Below are 22,299 nucleotides of genomic sequence, written 5' to 3'. Positions count from 1 at the left end.
AGTCTAGTCTATAGTCTAGACTATACTCTAGTCTAGTCTATAATCTAGTCTATAGTCTAGTCTATTCTATAGGCTATTAATTTTTTTTATATTAAGCTTTGACTACTTTTAGGTAAAGTTTCTTTAATAGTTTTTCCAACCCTGCACCAACTAAAATACAAAAGCTATAAAAAAAAGCAACAACTGAATTAAAATGAAAAGTAAAATGCTGTTTTGTTGTTGTTGTCGTTTCTGTGGTTGCAATGTTGTACTATTAGTTATTAAAAAGTTTTGCATAAATTGAAATTCATTTTATGCAAATCAAGTGGGGAAAAAATTCGTCTATATACCTGCTAAGGGTGCAAACATTTGTAGACAGGTTTGGGTGTATTTTTTTCACAGGTTTGGGTTTTGTTTTTATCAGGCAACTAAAAATACTTTGACCTTCATTGACAATTGTGTCATACACACACACTAACGTATGGTTTTATTTATTTGTTTTTATTTTAAACTCCTTTTGCTTTCTTTATCGTTTAGTTTAAGACATCTTTTGACATTTTTATAACGGTACCAACACAAAATATACACTACTAATACTGTTTTTGTGTTGTTTGTTATTGTTTTATCAAAATATTCATAGAGTAGTGGAAAATAGTAGTGAAATTGGAAAATTTTTGATTTTTCTTCATTTATAACCGCATTTTATTTTTGTTTTTCTTTTTGTGCATAGTTTGGCTTTTGGCCAAGATTATTTTTGGTTGTAAATTGTTTTGGTTTTTTTTTTTTTTGGTTTTTATTTGTTTGTTTTGTGTTTAGTATTGCCACCTACAGAAATGCAAAAGTCCCTCTCCCCTCAAATTAGAAAATTTGTAATCTTTACACAATTAGGATTTTGTTTGGGCTGTTGTCAGGAATTGTTCCGAACTCTGTCATTATTTATGTCATATGTATGTAATATTCTCCAATGCAGTTGCAATCCAACTCCAATTAATCCGTCAGTGGTTAATTATGCTGAACCTTCGCTCTGTAATACCCAGTGGAAAAATATTCAAAACTGTCAAAATGCAGCCCTAAGGATTGAAACGAGCTGCTTACATATTACATCGGAACATCACCGTCACAGTCAAAGAACACAACGCCATGTTGACTAAACAGTTCCTCCTTGTCACCGCTAAAGTCTTTCCAACTTTAACATCAAACAGTTGGATGCTTCACCGAAGCATGTCAAGGAAAAAACCTTCGTATATACTAAGATAACATACGTACTTATGTACAGGATCGAATAGATCAGACATTCATAGAAAAGTCATCAATTCCGCGGTCTCAGAATAACGTATGAATGTCGTAGTTGAAGATAGCTCACCGTCCATAATAGACACTATTAATAGTAATGAGGAACGCAAAACGTTTGAGCTGTAATATGCAAACATTCTCTCCTTTACTTGGGAGAGGGATGGAATTGAGACCCCAGAGCTAGTCCCATCCTCTATATTTCGCAAATATTTTTTATACATACGGCAACACGTTTTATTTTTATTATTGTCCCGTTAATTTTATTTGATTTACTTTGTTTTTGTTTTTATTTTTTGTTTTTGTTTTCTTTCATTATTTGCCTCCTGCCTTACTTTCATGCATATTTATGTTTTATTATTGTAATTCATGCATACCTATATATTTGTGTTATTGTTGTAAAAATAAACTGTTTATATTTTAGATAAATATGATGACGGTAGCCCAATTGGAAATGTCACAGACATTAGGAAGCAAGGCGAATTGATTATGACAGAATTATAACAAATACAACAATCTATTTTTATTTGTTGAAAATGTCAAAATTAGTTTATTTTTAAAGCTTTTTTGCGTTTGTTTGAAAGTTTAAACCAAAGCGAATTTATACAAAATACTATAACAAGGCGAATTGTTTAAAAGGTGAAGTCATTTTAATAACTTATTGTCATGTGAGTGTCATGACAGTTTCGCTATAAATGTCGATGAAATGAAAACAATGAAAGTTACCAAAAATATTTAGGAACATTTTCAGGAATTTATAAATTTCCTATTAGGATTTTTTTTAATATAAATATTTATTTACACTAAATATTAGCGTGTAAACAATTTTTGTATAATTTTTTCTTTTAGTTATTGTTTTAAATAAATTTCTCTTTCACTTTTAAATTAGCTCTCAACTTTAATGTATTTGAAATCATAGTAAATCAGAGGAAATTTAAGATTTTTTTGTGTGCAAAATAGTTAAATAAATTCTTTAAAATGTCTGTTTATTTCCCCCATAAACAATTTATATTATTGCATTCTAAATGAAATGTGTTTGAGAAAATATGTTAATAAATGTTTTTGACAATAATATTTTATTACCTCAACATCTGTTAGTTAATAAAGAATAAAACATGGAAAATAGTTTGTTAGAGATATTAAAATTTGCACAATATAGTAAAGTTTTTTGGGAAAATGGAAAAATTTTAAAAGGAAATAAAAAGAAAAATTTTAGAAAAATAAATGTTTAATTTGGAAATAAATATGTCAAAATGCTGAACCTGGTCCGGGTTACTGGCCTTAACGTTGGTAGATAGATAGATAGATAGATAGATAGATAGATAGATAGATAGATAGATAGATAGATAGATAGATAGATAGATAGATAGATAGATAGATAGATAGATAGATAGATAGATAGATAGATAGATAGATAGATAGATAGATAGATAGATAGATAGATAGATAGATAGATAGATAGATAGATAGATAGATAGATAGATAGATAGATAGATAGATAGATAGATAGATAGATAAGATAGATAGATAGATAGATAGATAGATAAATAATAGATAGATAGATAGATAGATAGATAGATAGATAGATAGATAGATAGATCGCTCGCTTCTCGCTAGCTCTATCGATCGCTCGCTCTCTCGCTTCGCTCGCTCGCTCGCTCGCTCGCTCGCTCGCTCGTCGCTCGCTGTCGCTCGCTCGCTCGCTCGCTCGCTCCTCGCTCGCCTCGCTCGCTCGCTCGCGCTCGCTCGCTCGCTCGCTCCTCTCTCTCTCTCGCTCGTCTCGCTCGCTCGCTCGCTCGCTCGCTCTCGCTCGCTCGCTCGCTCGCTCGCTCGCTCGCTCGCTCGCTCGCTCGCTCGCTCGCTCGCTCGCTCGCTCGCTCTCTCGCTCGCTCGCTCTCTCTCGCTCGCTCGCTCGCTCGCTCGCTCGCTCGCTCGCTCGCTCGCTCGCTCGCTCGCTCGCTCGCTCGCTCGCTCGCTCGCTCGCTCGCTCGCTGCCTCCCGCTCGCTCTCCCGCTCGCTTCCCGCTCGCTCCTCGCTCGCTCGCTCGCTCGCTCGCTCGCTCGCTCGCTCTCGCTCGCTCGCTAGCGCTCGCTCGCTCTAGACTTCTCTTTAAACAACAAAGTTTCGGAATAAAATTTTATTAAAATTTTTATTGAATTTTTGAAACTATTTTCAATTCCATTCTATATTGCTACTAAAATGTTTACCCACCTCTGCCTAATCTATTGATTTATTAGCTAAATTTATATGTATATATATTTCTCTGTGATTCATAAAAAAAACTATTCGCAAAAAATAAAATGAAATAAAAATTGCATAATTTAAGATTAAATTAACATTTACTTTTAAAAATATGTATATTTATAAAAATGTACAGTTATCAACTACAAAAGATCTTTAAAAACACGTCAAGTACTTAAACGTATAAACATATAATTTCTTTTAAAAATATACATACGTATTTAAAGAATTTTTTCAATAAATTAAATTACTGTATGAAACAGATTTTATTTGTTTCGGTTAAATCATTTTATTATTATATTTTTTTTTTCTATATTAAAGAAGTGCTCTCATGTGTAAATTATAGATAATAAGAAGTCATTTATAATTTAAGTGTAAAACTGACACTAATTATAGTGAGGAAAAAGATTTTTAAAAAAAAAAGTTGATAAATGACGACTAAACATATACTCTAGGTTTTTTCACTCTAACAAATATGTTGTTTTTATTCTAAAAAATATGGCAACATGAAATAAACGGAGAAAAAAGGAAATGTCAACAACAGGGAGAATCTATATAAGGTGAATTCCAAGAGGAATCTAAATAAACTGAAGTCATTGGTCACATCCAAATGATTGGTGATTTCAGAAAATGGGGCGAATTCTTTAGGTTTTTTATGCAGTTTGACAAGATTTGGTTGTGAGACGGTCAACCAGCTGTAAGCCGACTTTCGAACAGTCGATTGTTGTTATAACGAGAAATATATAACGAATAAGGGGGATTTTCAGTTTTTAGAACATGATATCGCAAAAACCTGATATGATGGAGGCCGGATTTAGATTTAGCGCTTCAAAATCATTTAGAAAAGTATTTTATGGTCTGTGGGTTAAAAATTTGTTGACCTGTGTTACTAAACCAATTGTAGCGTACTTTTTTTTTTGAAATGAAATAAAAACTACTATTGTTTTCAAATGAAATCATTTACTCTAAACGTTATTTTAAATTGTTTGTAATAAATTATTTAAAATGATTAATAAATTGTAAACATCATCATCATCATCATCGTCGTTATCATCATCATCTGCAGCAGCAGTAGTAGAGTACGTATCAAGATTTTAGCATTCAATGGGAGTAGAGAAGAGTGTTTACAGAAAATATAATATAAAAAGCAACAACAACTACTACAAAAACAAAGCCATATGAAAAGACCAGAGAGGGGGAAGGTTACCAAAGAGTTAGAAAGTGTCTGTCATAAAAGTTTTATTTTACACAGTTATATAGAGTTTGACAGTTTTGGTATAAATTTTCAAAACAAAAACAATCAGCTGTTTGAATGGCTTTACCCTATAAATTTGCCTTGATTAACAAGCTCCAGAAAAGTTATTTTTATGCTTCCAAAATCTATATATGACAAAACTCTCACAACCGAAGCTGTCAAACTCCATATATACAAAACTTAACGAAATCGTCAATATTTCCTAAAATTCGCCATAGACTTCATTCTGCATATATTCCCCTTGATTAGATTCTAAATTCGTTATATTATTTAACAGCTTTCGACATTTACAGTTTGTAGAAAACATTTAAGATTGACAGCTCTGAAAGTTACCTAAGATTTAAAAATTTAATTAAAACGCATTTCAAAAAGTAAACAACAATATAAAATTAACAAAAAAAAACATACAATTCCTTAAATATTTCTCATATTTTATAATAAAATTTGTATCTGTATGACTGTATGTATTTTTTTTTTTTCAAATTACACAATGTCATTACCCTTAGCATACCTTCTCTTTTAACGAAAAGATGAACATTTAAAAAAAATGTGAATATGGTTTAATTTTCAAAAATAAAAATCAAATTAAAAAACGTGCAAAAAAAAATACTCAAAAAGAAAACACAAGCACAATCAAAACACATATTCTCATAAACATGCAGCAGCATGCACAGGCAAGCGTACACACAAATAACCAGTAATAACCGGCAGTTTTGTTGTGACACAATTAATCAATTTTAAAACAGTATATTGCCCATAAAAATATTTATATATTTAGAGTAGGGTTCTAAGAAACGACTTTCGAAGAATCGACTTCATATGGAAAAAATTTAAGTCGACTATTTTATACTAAAAATGTGGAATTGTCGATTATCTTGTAAGAAATAAGCCAAAAATAAGCGATTTTATAGACAAAATACGAAATCAATTTACAATCAAACTGTCAATCGGCCACATTTGTGTCCCCAAGTAATCTATAAAAGAGACAATTTGAAACATTTTGTTTGGTTCAGCTCTTAAGAAATTAACATTGATAAATTAACAATCGTTTAAACTCTCCCCGTACTGTCGGGGTTTTTACGCTGTAAAGTTTAAAATAATAATCCATCGTATGTGTATGGTTTTTAGTGTAAAAACATCGTCATCGACAACACGATTAAATTAACCCCTGCCCTGTGAAAACAATACAAAAAGAAGGCAAACTAAAACGTTTGTTGGATTTTTAATTCCAACAACAAAATACATAACTCATTCTTCTTTATGGAAACCGTATTATGGGGTTTTACGAAAGATTTGTAACAACTCGCAAAATCAAATATTTCAATCAGATAAAGATATTGGTTCATTTAGACTCGAAAATTTAAACCTCAAATCATCCTTTAAAAACTTCTTTAGTTTACAGTCTAGTCTATATTCTAGTCTGTAATCTAGTTTATAGATTAGTTGATAGACTAATATCTAGTCTAGTTTATAGTACAGTCTATAGCCTAGTCTATAGTTTAGTCTATAGTCTTGTCTATACTCTAGTCTATAGTCTAATATAAAGTCTTGTCTACAGTCTAGTCTATAATGTAGTCTATAGTCTAGTGTCTACTCTCAAGTTTATAGTCTAGTCTTCAGTTTAGTCGATATTCTAGTCGAAAGTCTGGTCTATAGTCTAGTTTAAAGAATAGTCTTTACTTAGTCTATAGTTTAGTCTATAGTCTATTCTATATTATAGTCTATAGTCTAAAAATCACTGATTTAAGAAAATGGGACGAATTTATTACAAGAGTTTTCAATATATGGAGTTTGACAGTTTTGAAATAAATTTTCATAACCAAAAAACCAATCAGCTGTTAACTTATTAAAAATTTACCTTGATTATTTCATTCGCCTAAAACATATAACTTATGTATACCAATTCGCCCTGTTAGAAAAGTGTCTCTTTATCCGATAACACTTGTTATTTATTTACCTAAGAATAGCGTGTAAACATTTCGACTTTGACCTACAAAATTCATTTCTTATTTGCATACTACGTAGCACATAAATACACACATATTTACATATCTACATGTGTATGTATGTAACAATGTTAATTGAGGTAGTAAAAAATGTTAAAGAGCCACTGAATATAAAATCACCTAAACTTGCAGAAAAACTGTCTTAAGTTGAAATGTTCGTTTTTTTAGGCCAAACATAACCTACAAAATAGTTCACGGTACGTTTTAAGATAGGTAGGCATTTCACATTATTTAATATTTTCACTTAACTTTACTATATATAAATTTTCTTTTGAGTGGTTAAATATCACTTACGGTCAAAAAAGTGATTATAGTCTTCTTGCTAGATTACTAGGAGACACTAAAGTAATGACTCATTTTCTTATTTATTATTACAAATTTTTAGAGGAAATGCTATATATCTTTGTAAAACTGATAAATTTTTATCAAAAATCACAACTATATTTTAAAGTTATGACATTTATGTCACAAATGACTTTTAGAAACATTCAAACATTCGTAAACTTTTCTTTCTTTCCTGCTCTCGCACACATGCCTATAGATTTTTTCATAGAGAGAAAAAAATGTTACAATAACAACAACAACAACACTAAACATTTATTTATTTATTTTTTTCTTTGTTTATTTTGATAAATTTAAGTGTTGCCGATAAGTTTTGCTATAAAATAAATAAATGACTTTAAGTTATAAACTGGACTATAGCTTTGATTATAGTCTAATCTATATATATAGTCTAGTCTATACTCTAGTCTAGTCTATAATCTAGTCTATAGTCTATTCTAATGTCTAGTCTATAGTCTAGTCTAATCTATAGTCTATTCTAATGTCTAGTCTATAGTCTAGTTTATAATCTAGTCTATAGTCTATTCTATAGTCTAGTCTATAGTCTAGTCTATAGTCTATTCTAATGTCTAGTCTATAGTCTAGTCTAATCTATAGTCTATTCTAATGTCTAGTCTATAGTCTAGTCTAGTTTATAATCTATTCTATAGTCTAGTCTATAGTCTAGTCTATAGTCTATATATATCTAGTCTATAGTCTATTCTATAATCTAGTCTATAGTCTATTCTATAGTCTAGTCTATAGTCTAGTCTAGTCTATAGTCTAGTCTATAGTCTAGTCTATAGTCTAGTCTATAGTCTAGTCTATAGTCTAGTCTATAGTCTAGTCTATAGTCTAGTCTATAGTCTAGTCTATAGTCTAGTCTATAATCTAGTCTATAGTCTAGTCTATAATCTAGTCTATAGTCTAGTCTATAGTCTAGTCTATAGTCTAGTCTATAGTCTAGTCTATAGTCTAGTCTATAGTCTAGTCTATAGTCTAGTCTATAGTCTAGTCTATAGTCTAGTCTATAGTCTAGTCTATAGTCTAGTCTATAGTCTAGTCTATAGTCTAGTCTATAGTCTAGTCTATAGTCTAGTCTATAGTCTAGTCTATAGTCTAGTCTATAGTCTAGTCTATAGTCTAGTCTATAGTCTAGTCTATAGTCTAGTCTATAGTCTAGTCTATAGTCTAGTCTATAGTCTAGTCTATAGTCTAGTCTATAGTCTAGTCTATAGTCTAGTCTATAGTCTAGTCTATAGTCTAGTCTATAGTCTAGTCTATAGTCTAGTCTATAGTCTAGTCTATAGTCTAGTCTATAGTCTAGTCTATAGTCTAGTCTATAGTCTAGTCTATAGTCTAGTCTATAGTCTAGTCTATAGTCTAGTCTATAGTCTAGTCTATAGTCTAGTCTATAGTCTAGTCTATAGTCTAGTCTATAGTCTAGTCTATAGTCTAGTCTATAGTCTAGTCTATAGTCTAGTCTATAGTCTAGTCTATAGTCTAGTCTATAGTCTAGTCTATAGTCTAGTCTATAGTCTAGTCTATAGTCTAGTCTATAGTCTAGTCTATAGTCTAGTCTATAGTCTAGTCTATAGTCTAGTCTATAGTCTAGTCTATAGTCTAGTCTATAGTCTAGTCTAGTCTATAGTCTAGTCTAGTCTATAGTCTAGTCTATAGTCTAGTCTATAGTCTAGTCTATAGTCTAGTATATAGTCTAGTCCATAGTCCAGTCTATAGTCTAGTTTATAGTCTAGTCTATAGTCTAGTCTAGTCTATAGTCCAGTCTATAGTCTAGTCTAGTCTATAGTCTAGTCTATAGTCTAGTCCAGTCTATAGTCTAGTCTATAGTCTAGTCTATAGTCTAGTCTATAGTCCAATCTATAGTCTAGTCTATAGTCTAGTCTATAGTCTAGTCTATAGTCTAGTCTATAGTCTAGTCTATAGTCTAGTCTATAGTCTAGTCTATAGTCTAGTCTATAGTCTAGTCTATAGTCTAGTCTATAGTCTAGTCTATAGTCTAGTCTATAGTCTAGTCTATAGTCTAGTCTGTAGTCTAGTCTATAGTCTAGTCTATAGTCTAGTCTATAGTCTAGTCTATAGTCTAGTCTATAGTCTAGTCTATAGTCTAGTCTATAGTCTAGTCTATAGTCTAGTCTATAGTCTAGTCTATAGTCTAGTCTATAGTCTAGTCTATAGTCTAGTCTATAGTCTAGTCTATAGTCTAGTCTATAGTCTAGTCTATAGTCTAGTCTATAGTCTAGTCTATAGTCTAATCTATAGTCTAGTCTACAGTCTAGTCTATAGTCTAGTCTATAGTCTAGTCTATAGTCTAGTCTATAGTCTAGTCTATAGTCTAGTCTATAGTCTAGTCTATAGTCTAGTCTATAGTCTAGTCTATAGTCTAGTCCATAGTCTAGTCTATAGTCTAGTCTATAGTCTAGTATATAGTCTAGTATATAGTCTAGTCTATAGTCTAGTCTATAGTCTAGTATATAGTCTAGTCTATAGTCTAGTCTATAGGCTAGTCTATAGTCTAGTCTATAGTCTAGTCTATAGTCTAGTCTGTAGTCTAGTCTATAGTCTAGTCTATAGTCTAGTCTATAGTCTAGTCTATAGTCTTCTAGTCTATAGTTTAGTCTATAGTTTAGTCTATAGTCTAGTCTATAGTCTAGTCTATAGTCTAGTCTATAGTCTAGTCTATAGTCTAGTCTATAGTCTAGTCTATAGACTATTCTATAGACTAGTCTAAAATCTAGTCTATAGAGCAATCTATTGTCTAGTCTATAGTCTAGTCTATAGAGCAATCTATAGTCTAGTCTAATCTATAGTCCAGTCTATAGATTTTAGACTAGTCTATAGTTTAGTCTATAGTTTAGTCTATAGTCTAGTCTATAGTCTAGTCTATAGTCTAGTCTATAGTCTAGTCTATAGTCTAGTCTATAGTCTAGTCTATAGACTATTCTATAGACTAGTCTAAAATCTAGTCTATAGAGCAATCTATTGTCTAGTCTATAGTCTAGTCTATAGAGCAATCTATAGTCTAGTCTAATCTATAGTCCAGTCTATAGTCTTGTCTACAGTCTAGTCTATATTATTATCAATAGTTTTGTCTACAGTCGTGTCTGTAGTCTAGTCTATAGTTTAGTTTTGACAATGCTCTTGATTGACAATGCTCTCGATATTCTATAAAATCCTAACTCAATATCTGAACTTTTTCACATCTCAACTACCCTTTTTCATCCTTTTATCTCTTTTAATTTAATTCAGCTGCTCTTAATTTCACATAAAAAAGTAACTTTAAAAATATTTTTTTTCATTTTTACCCTTTTTCATTTTCTAATAATTCCTCCATAAAGCTTTTTGTTTATTTGAAAAATGTTTTCTAATTATAAATTGTTTGTTGTTGTTAAGTTTACCTAATTTTTATTCATAATTAAAACATTATTATATTTTACTTAATTTTGTATATTTTATATTTTTTTGCGTTCTAAACTGTGCCCTGTATCTTGCCCGTCTGTCTGTCTGTGTTTCATGCCGTTTACAAAGTTAAAAATAAATTTGCATAATTTCCATAAGTTTAACATGGAAAAACATGTTTAAAAATAAAACAAGTTTTTTTTTTTCAATTTTGTGTGTTGTTATATTTGTTGTTATTGTTTTTATTTATAAATGTTTTTTTTTTTTTAATATTTATATTGCTATTGTTTTAGTAGTCTTCATGGCTTGAGAACAAATAATAAAACTATTGTTTTGTGAAAATAAGTTAAATACGAAGGTAGGCTTTAATTTTCTTTTAAAAGAGGTAGACTATTCTTTAGTCTGGACAATAGTATATTCTATAGTCTGTACTACAGTTTATTCTATAGTCTGGATTATAGCCAAAACTATAGTCCATTCTATTCAGTATAGTCTATTATATAGTCAATACCATAGTCTATTCTATAGTAAAGATTATAGTCAAGACTATAATCCATACTATAGAATATACTAAAGTCTGGACTATAGAATAGACTATAGTCTGGACTATAGCATAGTCTACAGTCTGGACTATATAATAGACTATAGTCTGGACTATAGAATAGACTGTAGTCTGGACTATAGAATTGACTGTAGTCTGGACTATAGAATAGACTATAGTCTGGACTATAGAATATACTATAGTCTGGACAATAGCATAGACTAAAGTCTGGACTATAGATTAGACTGTAGTCTGAAATATGGAAAAGACTATAGTCTGGACTATAGAATAAACTATAGTCTGGACTATAGAATAAACTATAGTCTGGACTATAGAATAAACTATAGTCTGGGCTATAGAATAGACTATGGTCTTGACTATAGAATAGACTATAGTCTGGACTATAGAATAGACTAAAGTCTGGACTATAGAAAAGACTTAAGTCTGGACTATAGAATATACTATAGTCTGGACTATAGAATATACTATGGTCTGGACTATAGAATAGACTATAGTCTGGACAATAGAATAGACTGTAGTCTGAAATATGGAAAAGTCTATAGTCTATAATAATATGGAAAATATGGAAAAGACTATTGTCTGGACTATAGAATAAACAATAGTCTGGACTATAGAATAAACAATAGTCTGGACTATAGAATAGACTACAGTCTGGACTGTAGAATAGACTATAGTATGAATATAGAACAGACTATAGTATGAATATAGAACAGACTATAGTCTTAATAAAATAAACTGTAGTCTGGACTAGAGAATAAACTATACTGTAGAATAGACTATAGTCTGGACTATAGAACAGAATATATTCTATTCTATAGTCCAGACTATAGTCTATCCTATTAAGACTATAGTCTATTCTATATTCAGAATATAGTCTATGATATAGTCCATACTATAGTTCATTCTATAGTTCAAACTACTGTCCCTTCTATAGACTAGACTATGTTTAATTTTCTATAGTAAAGACTTATATATGTACTTTTTATTGAAAAGACTTTTAAGTCTACTCTCGTTTAATGAAATGACTAAAATATTGTACATATTTATACAGTTATTTTTAAAAATAATTGTATCAAATGAAATGGTTAGAAATAAAGAATGGTTGTTTAGTTACTAACTAAAAATGATAGTCCATATCGTACATAGTAATTTTATTTAATATAATTTTATATTACATATTACTGAACTGCTATTTATCATGTATGGTTTAAATAATTGTTTATAAATTTGTTTATTTATCTATTAAAAAATGAAAATTTTACCACAGAGTTCAAATAGGGTTGAATGTTTTAAATATATTTACATACGATTATACCTTTTGTCTCCATTTTGAGTAACGAAATAGTTTCATCCTTTTTAATTTTTTTAATGTTTTAAATTATCTCATAAACATATGTTTACAAAGATATTTCCACTTTTTATTATAAATTTGAGTGAAAAGTATTGCGTCAATATCTTTTAATCGAAAAAAGTGTATTTGTATTTTAAATTCTATAGCTTTCGGGAAATTACTGTTTTTATTAAGCCTATCGAAACAGTGTAGATAACGTTTTTATTTAAAACTTTAACGTAAACGTGATGATGCATCAGCTGATCGACAAGTTGAAATACATACATAGTTCATTGAAGTGCTGGCTGACTTGCACACACAAGTATTTACTTTTTTATGTTCGACATATTGAATTTTTCATTCCTTTTGTAACACATTTTGAAATAGCGATTGTGGAGCCTTATAACGAGTTTATATTAACCTATAATCATTTGTATTTTCGTCTGTTAATTGGGGGTGCATTTAGACCAAGAAGAGAGGAAATAGCAGAATGAAATTTTTCCTAAAAATTCTGTGTCAGTCGGAAATTTTTGACATTGAAAATTTAGTCTATTTTTCTAAAAAATAGCGACTAAAAGAAGCGAATTAGATAATTTTAATTTTTCAGGTTTAGATTGAACCGATCATAGCAAAACTAGAGAGAAATTTTTATTATGCCATGGAACCGATTTAAGATTTTAAATCAAAATATATAAAAATAGTTGCTCAATCGTTCATTGGTTATTTAATATTCATTACAGTCGTATATAGAAACGTTCTTAAGTGTTTATAACGTAAACGTATCGTGACGTTGTTAAACAAGAAAAACTCGTTCATGTGGCAGTCAGAGTAAACAGCTGATTTTAAATATGTATGCGTAAGTATATTAGCTTTTTATTGTTGACGTGCTAAACAACAACAATAATAAAAACAGCAACAGAATTGAAAAAGCAAATAAAAACAAAGCAAATAGTAGAAAAAAGCAACAACAACTACAAAAATTTATTAATACTTAAAAAAAAAAAGGAAATTAAAAAAGATAAAGTAACAAATGCAGTCGCTATTAAAGAATTGTGTAATGCTCTACTGATCTATAGTTGAGAATATAGAATAAAATATAGAATAGACTATAGATTGGTCATTAGTTAAGAATTTAGTATGATCTATAAATAAGACAATAGAACTATTAAAACTTTAAACTGATCTAAAGACAAGACTATAGACTGATCTAAAATCAAGATTATAGACTGATTTATAATCATTATACTGATCTATAGTCTTTAGTCAATACTTTAGGTTTAAGTCAACACTATAACCTGAGTCATAATCAATACTATAGACTGATCTGTAGTCAAGGCTTTTATAAAGCTGTAGACAAGACTATTAACCGATCAATAGTGTAGACTATAGGCTGATCTAAATACTAGATAAATAGTCTTCTGTCAAGATTTTAGTCAAAACTATATACTGATCTGTCAATACTATAAAGTGATCTATATTCAAGACTATTAACTGATCTACAGGCAAATCTATAATCAAGACTATAGACTGATCTATAGTCAAGACTTTAGACTGTTCTATAGTCAAGACTATAGACTGTTCTAAAGTCAAGACTATAGACTGTTCTATAGTCAAGACTATAGACAAGACTATATAGAGTTAAGACTATATACTAAATCTATAGTCAAGTTTGATATAAAATCAAGACTGTAAACTGTAGTTAATTGATTACATGAGATAATATCGCTCATTAAAACCATACATTTTAAAATTTTTAAAATACAAAGTAATGTTTTTTTTTAATTAAAAATGTATTACTCAAGCGGAAATTTTCATATTTGAATATTCTAAACATTTAGGAATTTAAATAAAATCACCAAAATCTATTAAGTTTTATCAAATAATTGATTTAATATAGAAAACCGTTTAAAATTTTTAGTATATTATTTATTCACTTATTTCAATATGTAAAGTCTGATTGATTGGCCATTAAAAATGTAATAGTTTGACGTAATTTTTAAATGTAAACTGGGTAAATTACACCATTTCGAATAATTAATATAAATAGTTCTCAAATGACAGGTGTTTTAAAAGAATTTCAAAACAATAGTGTCTAACAAGTTTTACACGAAATGAAAAATAATTTGAAATTTTCACTATGTTAGGAAATATTTGCATTCAAAACTTTTATATATGATTAATTCAACAAAAAGTAAAAAAAAATATTAAAAAAAACTATTTTCCCAACCCTGCATAAAAAATCAACTGCAGGGTGTTAAATTATAAATAAAAACTAATTAAAGAAAAACAAATAAATATTTTTCAAAATCTTTAACAATTTCAATCAAATTCCGTTTTTTATAAGAAAACTGAAACTGAACTTTCTTATCTTGCCATATTTCTCATTTTACTCACAACGGCTGTCAAAATTTATCTCTTACAATTTTTAGCCACATGGCAAGCCTGCCTATTGTGAATAGTAGAAGAGAGAAAAAATTAAAATAAAAACAAAAACTTCAACATAATAAGCGCACAAAAACAACAACTGTTTTACACAAACTTTGCTTAAAAAAGAAAGAGATCACCATAGTCCAACTTACCTTTTAAACTCTATAGTTTTGACTCATTTCCGCTTACGGATATTTAAACAAACACAATTATTTTTTCTTTTACACTTTTCTTCACACACTGAAAACGTTTAAAAGGAGAGATGATTGAAAATTGAAGAAAAAAAAATTGCGAAAAATTGTTGGATTTTCTTTTGGATAAAAGAAAATTGAAACTTTTGTGTGTTAATTTTAATTTCTATATAATTTTTCTTTAATTAAAATTTATTGGGATATTTTATGGATTTTTTTTAGTAAAACACTTTTAATAAATTGTTAATTTTTTTCACATGAGCCAAGTAAGAAAAATAAATTTCCTTCCGTGTGCGCCTTTTTTCACTGCACTAGAAAAATTTCTCAACAACAAAACACTACGAGGTCCAAAAGTAAACTGAGAAAAAATTTTGCTTCGTTCTCGACACTTTACACAAGAAACAAGAGAATTTGTATTAGTTGACAGCAGGGGATAATTTTGTCAGAAAGTTGGATTTTTTTCATGTATGTCATTTGACAGTAACGTTTACAGGGGATTTTTTTATATATAAAGTTTGACAGTCTTATAAGGGAGCAACGATTAAACAGCTGTTTTACTAACTACATTTTTAGTGAATTCTACTTGCAGTTACTGCTGTATTCTTCATTTAATGCATAGCTTTGTACAAGAGTAAGAGGGAGATGACTGCAGTTCTATGTCAATAGTTGGTGATAATTTAAAGAAATGGTTGCCATTCTTTTAGAAGAAAAAAAAAAAAATAGAAAATTCCATTAAAAAGCCAGAAAACATTAATACAGTTTTATCATGACATAATTTTAATTACAATTTTTCTTCTAATTGTCTTTATTATTAAAGCCATAATATATTTTTAGTATTTGTTTAATTATTGTAAAATTTATTTAGAATTTTATAGATTAATACATGTTATTAATTTGCCTAGAAATGTGTAATGTTATATGTTTAGGTAAAGGCAACTCTTTATACAATTGGAAATACGAAAGATAATAAGAAAACAAACTAAGATAAAAAGAATAGTTAAATTGACAACTACTAGAGTTTAGAGAACAAAGCTGATGTAATAACAACGGCGTCAAGACTATTTTGTTCAACGGCGTTAGCTTGTAATAGAAATTACTATCAACAGATAAAATTACGGCTAAACTCAAACTGTGTCAAATCTTCTTAACAACAGTTTCTATATAGAAATATGTCTGTATAATAGTTTCTTATATAGAAAACTTTCCCTCCGAAAGCTTTTTCCGTAGAAAATTTCCTTTATAACAGTTATTTCAATATAAAACGTTTTTATAACAGTTATTTTTATGAACATTTGCTAGAAAACAAAATTTTATATAAAAATGTTCTGTATAAACTATTATTTTCTACATAAAACTGTTATACACATCAATTTTATAGAAATAAATGAAAACGGACGATTTTCTACTGAAAATGCTGTTATTAAGGCTAAATTTTGTGTAAAAAACGGTTATACAAACAATAATCTGTGAAAGAAACTCTTATACAGAACATTTTATGAAAAAAAAACTGTGTAAATATGTAAACTCTTATACTTAGATTATATACTCCACTAAAGACTAGTCTTAAGTATTATTAGATTATAAACTATACTATAGACTAGACTATGGACTAGACACTTACCTAGTCTATAGACTAGAATATAAACCAGATTGTAGACTAGACTATAGATTAGATAATATAACAAACTATGCTTGGATATAGACTAAACTATTGACTAGACACGAAACTATATTCTTGACTATAGAATAGGCTATAGATCTAGAATTTACAATAGAATTGACTATAAGCTAGACTACAGACAGGACTAAACATAATATTTTTATAGAACATACTGTTATACTGTCAATATTTTATGTAAAAAATGTTATACAAGCAATATTCGGTGGAGCAAACATTAATGCAGAGTACAACTTTTGATTCAGAACAAGTCTACTGCGGACAGACCGAAAGTCTGCTTGCCGATTCTAAATACAATGAGCAGGAGGATCGTTCATATAAAAATAAGACACATTTTCTTTTTAATTTTATTAATTTATTCTTCTAATTTAATATTTGCTTTAAAATTGTATTTATTTAAGTTTGTTTTTTGTATAATAATTAATTTAAATTTGTTTTCATAATCTACTTACTAAATATTAAAGATTAAATTTTATATTTTAATTATTTTTGTTTTGTTTGTACAACCACAATCACTTGGTGTTTTTCTATAATAATAATAAACTTACTAACAATATCATCTATTTTAATTTAGAAAAAAAAAAATACATAATTCGTTGCACCTTTTTGTTTAAGGGATAACAAATTACTTTTGAGCTTTAGCATGAGATATTTTGGCCATTGAATGTTGATTCACTATACGTTCCATATCACGTATTTCCATAATATCAGTCTTAAGGCGCTGTTTGACAATTTCACGCCAAATAGCTTCCCTATCACGATTATTTGTAACACCCATACGCTGCAGGGAGGAGTCATTGATACGCAACAAAGCACGGCCCGTGATTTCATGCTGGAACAGTGTAATAATGCATCAATAAGTTCTATTTACTCGTTTTTATATAAATAACCAGTTTAGTCATCTTACCTTGGAAAATAATTCCAAGTATTCCAAATATTCACTGCAATGCCTGCGATACCATTTCAATACATCACCCACTGTCCATAGATATACTGGTTTTGGTCTATCGGGTTTAGATCTGGGCCTATTACTGGTTGTGGTCTCTTCTACCATATTTTTTCTTAATTATTTTTAATAAATTTTCAACAAAATTTATAAATTCTTGTAAAAATCCATCATAACTATTAAAAAATGCAAAATGACAACAATGTTTACGTACAACACACAACAAAAAGAGAATAATAAAATAGACATTTGATTAAAGCTATTGTGATTTATTTTCATTTATTACACTATTGTGATTGTTTTCTTAGTTTATTGTTTTTATAGTTGGCAGCACTGCATAACATGACTGGCACTAGCCAGAGAGCAACAACAACAAATTGACATTTGTAAAACACAAAAGAAAAAGTAAAAAAGCAAGAAATTATACAAATCATCGCGAAAATTCGCAATATATAAAATTTAAATTCATAAATAAACTAAATTGAGTTAACATTTAGCAAGTGAGCATTATTACTTTTTATAACGTTCCCCTAAAACAAAGTAAGTTTGTTAAAAATTAGTTTTTGTTAATAAAAAAGAAAACTAAATTCTTTGCTGTCTTGCTGTTTTATAGTAAAAGAAAAATGGCCGGAGCAACTTTATTCGAACGGGCTCAAGCCTTGTCAAATGTTAACCGTGAGGAAGGCATTTCTTTGCTAAATAAAATCGTACGCGAACAGGAGGTGGCTGAAAATGATGAAGAACTTATACGTATCAAGGAACAGGGCATCTTACAGTTGGGTGAACTCTATAAACAAGAGGGTAAGGCTAAGGAATTGGCCGATTTGATTAAAGTAACCCGCCCGTTTTTGAGTCTTATAAGCAAGGCTAAAGCGGCAAAATTGGTGCGTTCTTTGGTGGATATGTTCCTGGATATGGATGCTGGTACGGGTATAGAGGTGAGTTTTTGGCGAAGGAGGTCATGGTATAGGTTTTTTTATGGAAAAATGGCCATCATAATCAGAATTTTTGTTTAGAAGGACAATTGCAGAAGGTGCAAGAGGGACTTGGTACAATTTTAAATAATTTTTGTTACAATTTTTGCAAAATTTTGTAAAATTTCTAGAATCTTCCGCAAAATTTTTTTCCGACGAGTAATAAAAACACTATATATTTTTATAGAATTTTTTGGTACTAATTAGAATTTTTGGTAAAAATTAAATTTTTTCGCGAAATTTAAATTTTGTGGTGAAATTTTAATTATTTGATGAAATATTGATATTGTTTTAGTGGCCAAATATTGATTTTTTTGTGAAAATTGGAATTTTGTGGGGAAATATTAATTTTTGGTGAAATTTTGATTTTGTGGTGAAATATTAATGTTGAGGTAAAATTTTGATTTTGAGACAAAATTTTCATTTTGAGGTGAAATATGTGGAATAATGATTTTGAGGTGGAATATTGGTTTCTGGGTGAAATATTTGTTTCGTGGTGAAATTTTGTTTTGGTGAAAGATTGACATTGATTATGGTGAGCTATAGGCTAGAATATGCCATAGAGTAGACTATAGACTAGGTTATACACTAGACTATAGACTAGACTACAGACTAGACTATAGACTAGATTATAGACTAGACTGTAGACTAGACTGTAGACTAGACTATAGACTATACTATAGACTATACTATAGACTATACTATAGACTATACTATAGACTAGACTATAGACCAGAATAAAGACAAGACCATAGACTAGACTATCGACTAGACTATAAACTTGACTAGACTAGACTATACTATAGAATAGACTATAGATTATACTATACTATAGAATAGATTAGACTATATACTAGACTATAGACTACACTATTGACTAGACTATAGACTAGACTAAAGACTAGACTATAGACTATACGACAGACTAGACTATGGACTGGATTATAGACTAGACTATGGACTGGATTATAGACTAGACTAATGACTATACTATAGACTATACGACAGACTAGACTATTCAGATTATACTACAGTTTAATCTATAGACTAGACCATTGATTAGGTTATAAACAAGACTATAGACTAAATCACAGACTATATAAAAGTCTATATGAAGTCAAAATCTTCATATTTGTCTAAAACTAAAAAAATTCAATTCTTTTTCTTTTCCCTCCACCAGGTCCAACTCTGCAAAGATTGCATTGAATGGTCGAAACAGGAAAAACGTACATTCTTGCGTCAAAGTTTGGAGGCCCGTTTGATTGCACTCTACTTTGATACCGGCATGTACACAGATGCCTTACAATTGGGTTCACAACTTCTCAAGGAACTGAAGAAACTAGATGATAAAAATCTTTTGGTCGAAGTGCAACTATTAGAAAGTAAAACTTATCATGCTCTCAGTAATTTGCCAAAAGCTAGGGCTGCTCTCACATCGGCACGCACCACAGCAAATGCCATCTATTGTCCACCTAAAGTGCAGGCATCTTTGGATTTACAATCGGGCATATTGCATGCAGCCGATGAGCGTGATTTCAAAACCGCCTTCTCCTATTTCTATGAGGCCTTTGAGGGTTTCGATAGTGCAGATAATGCTAAAGCTTTGACTGCACTCAAATATATGTTATTGTGCAAAATCATGTTGGGTCATTCGGATGATGTCAATCAAATTGTCAGTGGAAAATTGGTAAGTAAATGGGAAGAAAATTGTGTTTTGTATAGTATATTAATGATGTTTACTTAAAGGCTATTACTTATTCGGGTCGCGACATAGATGCCATGAAAGCGGTGGCCGAGGCTTCACACAAAAGATCTTTGGCTGATTTTCAGGCTGCTTTAAAGGATTATCACAAAGAATTGGCCGAAGATGTTATTGTTCAGGCACATTTGGGCACTTTGTATGACACAATGTTGGAACAAAATCTTTGTCGCATCATTGAACCCTACTCACGTGTACAAGTAAGTTGAAAAAAAAACAAATTTCATTCTTTATTTAGAAATTTATAATTTTTAATGTTTGGTTTTGCTTTAGGTCTCACATGTTGCCGAATGCATTAAATTGCCCATGCCTCAGGTGGAAAAGAAATTGTCACAAATGATTTTGGATAAGAAATTCAGTGGCATTTTAGATCAGGGTGAAGGTGTTTTAATCGTTTTCGAAGAGACTCCCGTTGACAAAACCTACGAAAGAGTTTTAGAAACCATACACAGTATGGGCAAAGTTGTCGATACTCTCTATCAAAAGGCCAAGAAATTATCATAGATATAAAACGTTTTAAATAAGAAGCAACAAACATTTATAAATCAACAACAAAATTGTAACTTCTTTTTTTTTTATAAAAAACAAATCAATAATCTATAGTTTTAAAACACTTTCTCTCTTCAAATCATACTATTAAACAAAAAAATTCCAAAATTTTTATCATTATCTGGTCCATAGTTTGTTTTTTGTTTAATTATTTTCTTTATCATCTTTATTTTTTATACAAAACGTTAAAGGGAATTTTAGTTTCATTATAAAAAAGAAAAACAATTTTTGATAAATAATACTGCTGTTTCTAAAAATACGATACGAAATTTATTCCATCTCTGCAAATTGGCGTGTTTACAAAAGAAAATTATATATAAAATTAAATTAACATTTAAAAAAAGAAAAAAAAAATAAATAAAAAAATACTAAACTTATAAAAAACGTAATTTAAAGTGTTTTTAATGTCCTATGTTCCGGGAGTACCAATACCCTGAATCGTTGATATCTTATCACCCAAATCCGCTCTACGTACTCTTACATATAGCGTTGGCAGGGTAGGTGCTTGATTGTACAGCAAATTTTGATAGTAAGCACTCTGAGGCAAAGCTTCTATTAAAACTCCTAAGAGAGCTAATGAAACTATGATTAAAATATTAAATTTCATTTTCGTAGCTTTATATAAAGTTGTTAAAGTTATAGTGATGTCTTATCTGTGTTTAATCTGAGATTTTATACTGTTCTTATAAGAGGTTTTAAAACTAAAGGTACTTTTTCTATTTGCCAGTAATATGGGGACTACCCCGTCATAAAATATTAAACATGAATAATTATGTTAATAAATATAAATTTATCTCTATTATGAGGTAAGTAAAGATGATTTATTAGGAATTTATAATAAAAAGTTTATTTCATATTAAAGGGGTTTTTATATAATTCTGAATTTCGAAATGTTGAACTTATATTGTTTAAGATTTTGAAATTTGTAAAGGGAAAAAAGGGTCGGTCGTCTTATTTTCGAAAAATCTCACTTAAAACCTAAATAAATAAATTCCCGCCAAACTCATAGTCCAAAGAATAGAACTTCCTAGACTATGGACTAGACTGTGGTCTATAGTCTAGTTTATATTCTAGTCTATAGTCTAGTCTATATACTAGTCTATAGTCTGGTCTATAGTCTAGTCTATAGTCTAGTCTACATTCTAGTCTACATTCTAGTCTATAGTCTAGTCTACAGTCTAGTCTATAGTCTAGTCTATAGTCTAGTCTATAGTCTAGTCAATAGTCTAGTCTATAGTCTAGTCTATAGTCTAGTCTATAGTCTAGTCTACAGTCTAGTCTATAGTCTAGTCTATAGTCTAGTCTATAGTCTAGTCTATAGTCTAGTCTATAGTCTAGTCTATAGTCTAGTCTATAGTCTAGTCTATAGTC

The 22,299-nt window shown here is 29.7% G+C and overlaps 3 protein-coding genes across 3 annotated transcripts in view; 1 reads left to right on the top strand and 2 right to left on the bottom strand.

Moving 5' to 3' along the window:
• The window catches only part of LOC119608267 (7SK snRNA methylphosphate capping enzyme bin3), a 43,119-nt gene extending 27,743 nt beyond the window's left edge, over positions 1 to 15,376 (bottom strand). Inside the window, exon 1 of the mRNA XM_037962621.1 lies at positions 14,984 to 15,376. The gene's annotated coding sequence lies outside the window, so the exon portion shown is untranslated. The remainder of the gene's footprint in view (positions 1 to 14,983) is intronic.
• Positions 15,377 to 17,049: 1,673 nt separating this feature from the next.
• Positions 17,050 to 17,886, bottom strand: LOC119608268 (protein aveugle). Its single transcript, XM_037962622.1, has 2 exons — positions 17,608 to 17,886; positions 17,050 to 17,532 (listed from the first exon to the last, which is right to left on the bottom strand). Exons 1-2 carry the CDS (start codon positions 17,752 to 17,754, stop codon positions 17,326 to 17,328), a joined length of 354 nt encoding a protein of 117 aa, XP_037818550.1. The 5' UTR covers positions 17,755 to 17,886; the 3' UTR covers positions 17,050 to 17,325.
• An 81-nt stretch (positions 17,887 to 17,967) lies between these two features.
• LOC119608271 (26S proteasome non-ATPase regulatory subunit 11) lies at positions 17,968 to 21,271 on the top strand. Its single transcript, XM_037962629.1, has 5 exons — positions 17,968 to 18,186; positions 18,260 to 18,584; positions 19,801 to 20,307; positions 20,367 to 20,579; positions 20,653 to 21,271. Exons 2-5 carry the CDS (start codon positions 18,270 to 18,272, stop codon positions 20,881 to 20,883), a joined length of 1,266 nt encoding a protein of 421 aa, XP_037818557.1. The 5' UTR covers positions 17,968 to 18,186; positions 18,260 to 18,269; the 3' UTR covers positions 20,884 to 21,271.
• Positions 21,272 to 22,299: the final 1,028 nt, after the last annotated feature.

Source organism: Lucilia sericata, unplaced genomic scaffold (genome assembly GCF_015586225.1).
Source record: "Lucilia sericata isolate MDLA Ls3-8-SP2 unplaced genomic scaffold, ASM1558622v1 Contig000816F_arrow, whole genome shotgun sequence".
In the NCBI taxonomy this organism is placed as follows: Eukaryota; Metazoa; Arthropoda; class Insecta; order Diptera; family Calliphoridae; genus Lucilia; species Lucilia sericata.
This window is presented reverse-complemented; position numbering and strand designations above follow the sequence as displayed.

Bases quoted from the DNA above. Each gene is read 5' to 3' on its own strand.
- LOC119608268 (XM_037962622.1), bottom strand. From the start codon at position 17,754: ATGGTAGAAGAGACCACAACCAGTAATAGGCCCAGATCTAAACCCGAT. The intron at 17,533-17,607 runs GTAAGATGACTA...ACACTGTTCCAG, and splicing joins ACTTGGAATTATTTTCCAAG to CATGAAATCACGGGCCGTGC.
- LOC119608271 (XM_037962629.1), top strand. From the start codon at position 18,270: ATGGCCGGAGCAACTTTATTCGAACGGGCTCAAGCCTTGTCAAATGTT. The intron at 18,585-19,800 runs GTGAGTTTTTGG...TCCCTCCACCAG, and splicing joins ATGCTGGTACGGGTATAGAG to GTCCAACTCTGCAAAGATTG. The intron at 20,308-20,366 runs GTAAGTAAATGG...GTTTACTTAAAG, and splicing joins AAATTGTCAGTGGAAAATTG to GCTATTACTTATTCGGGTCG.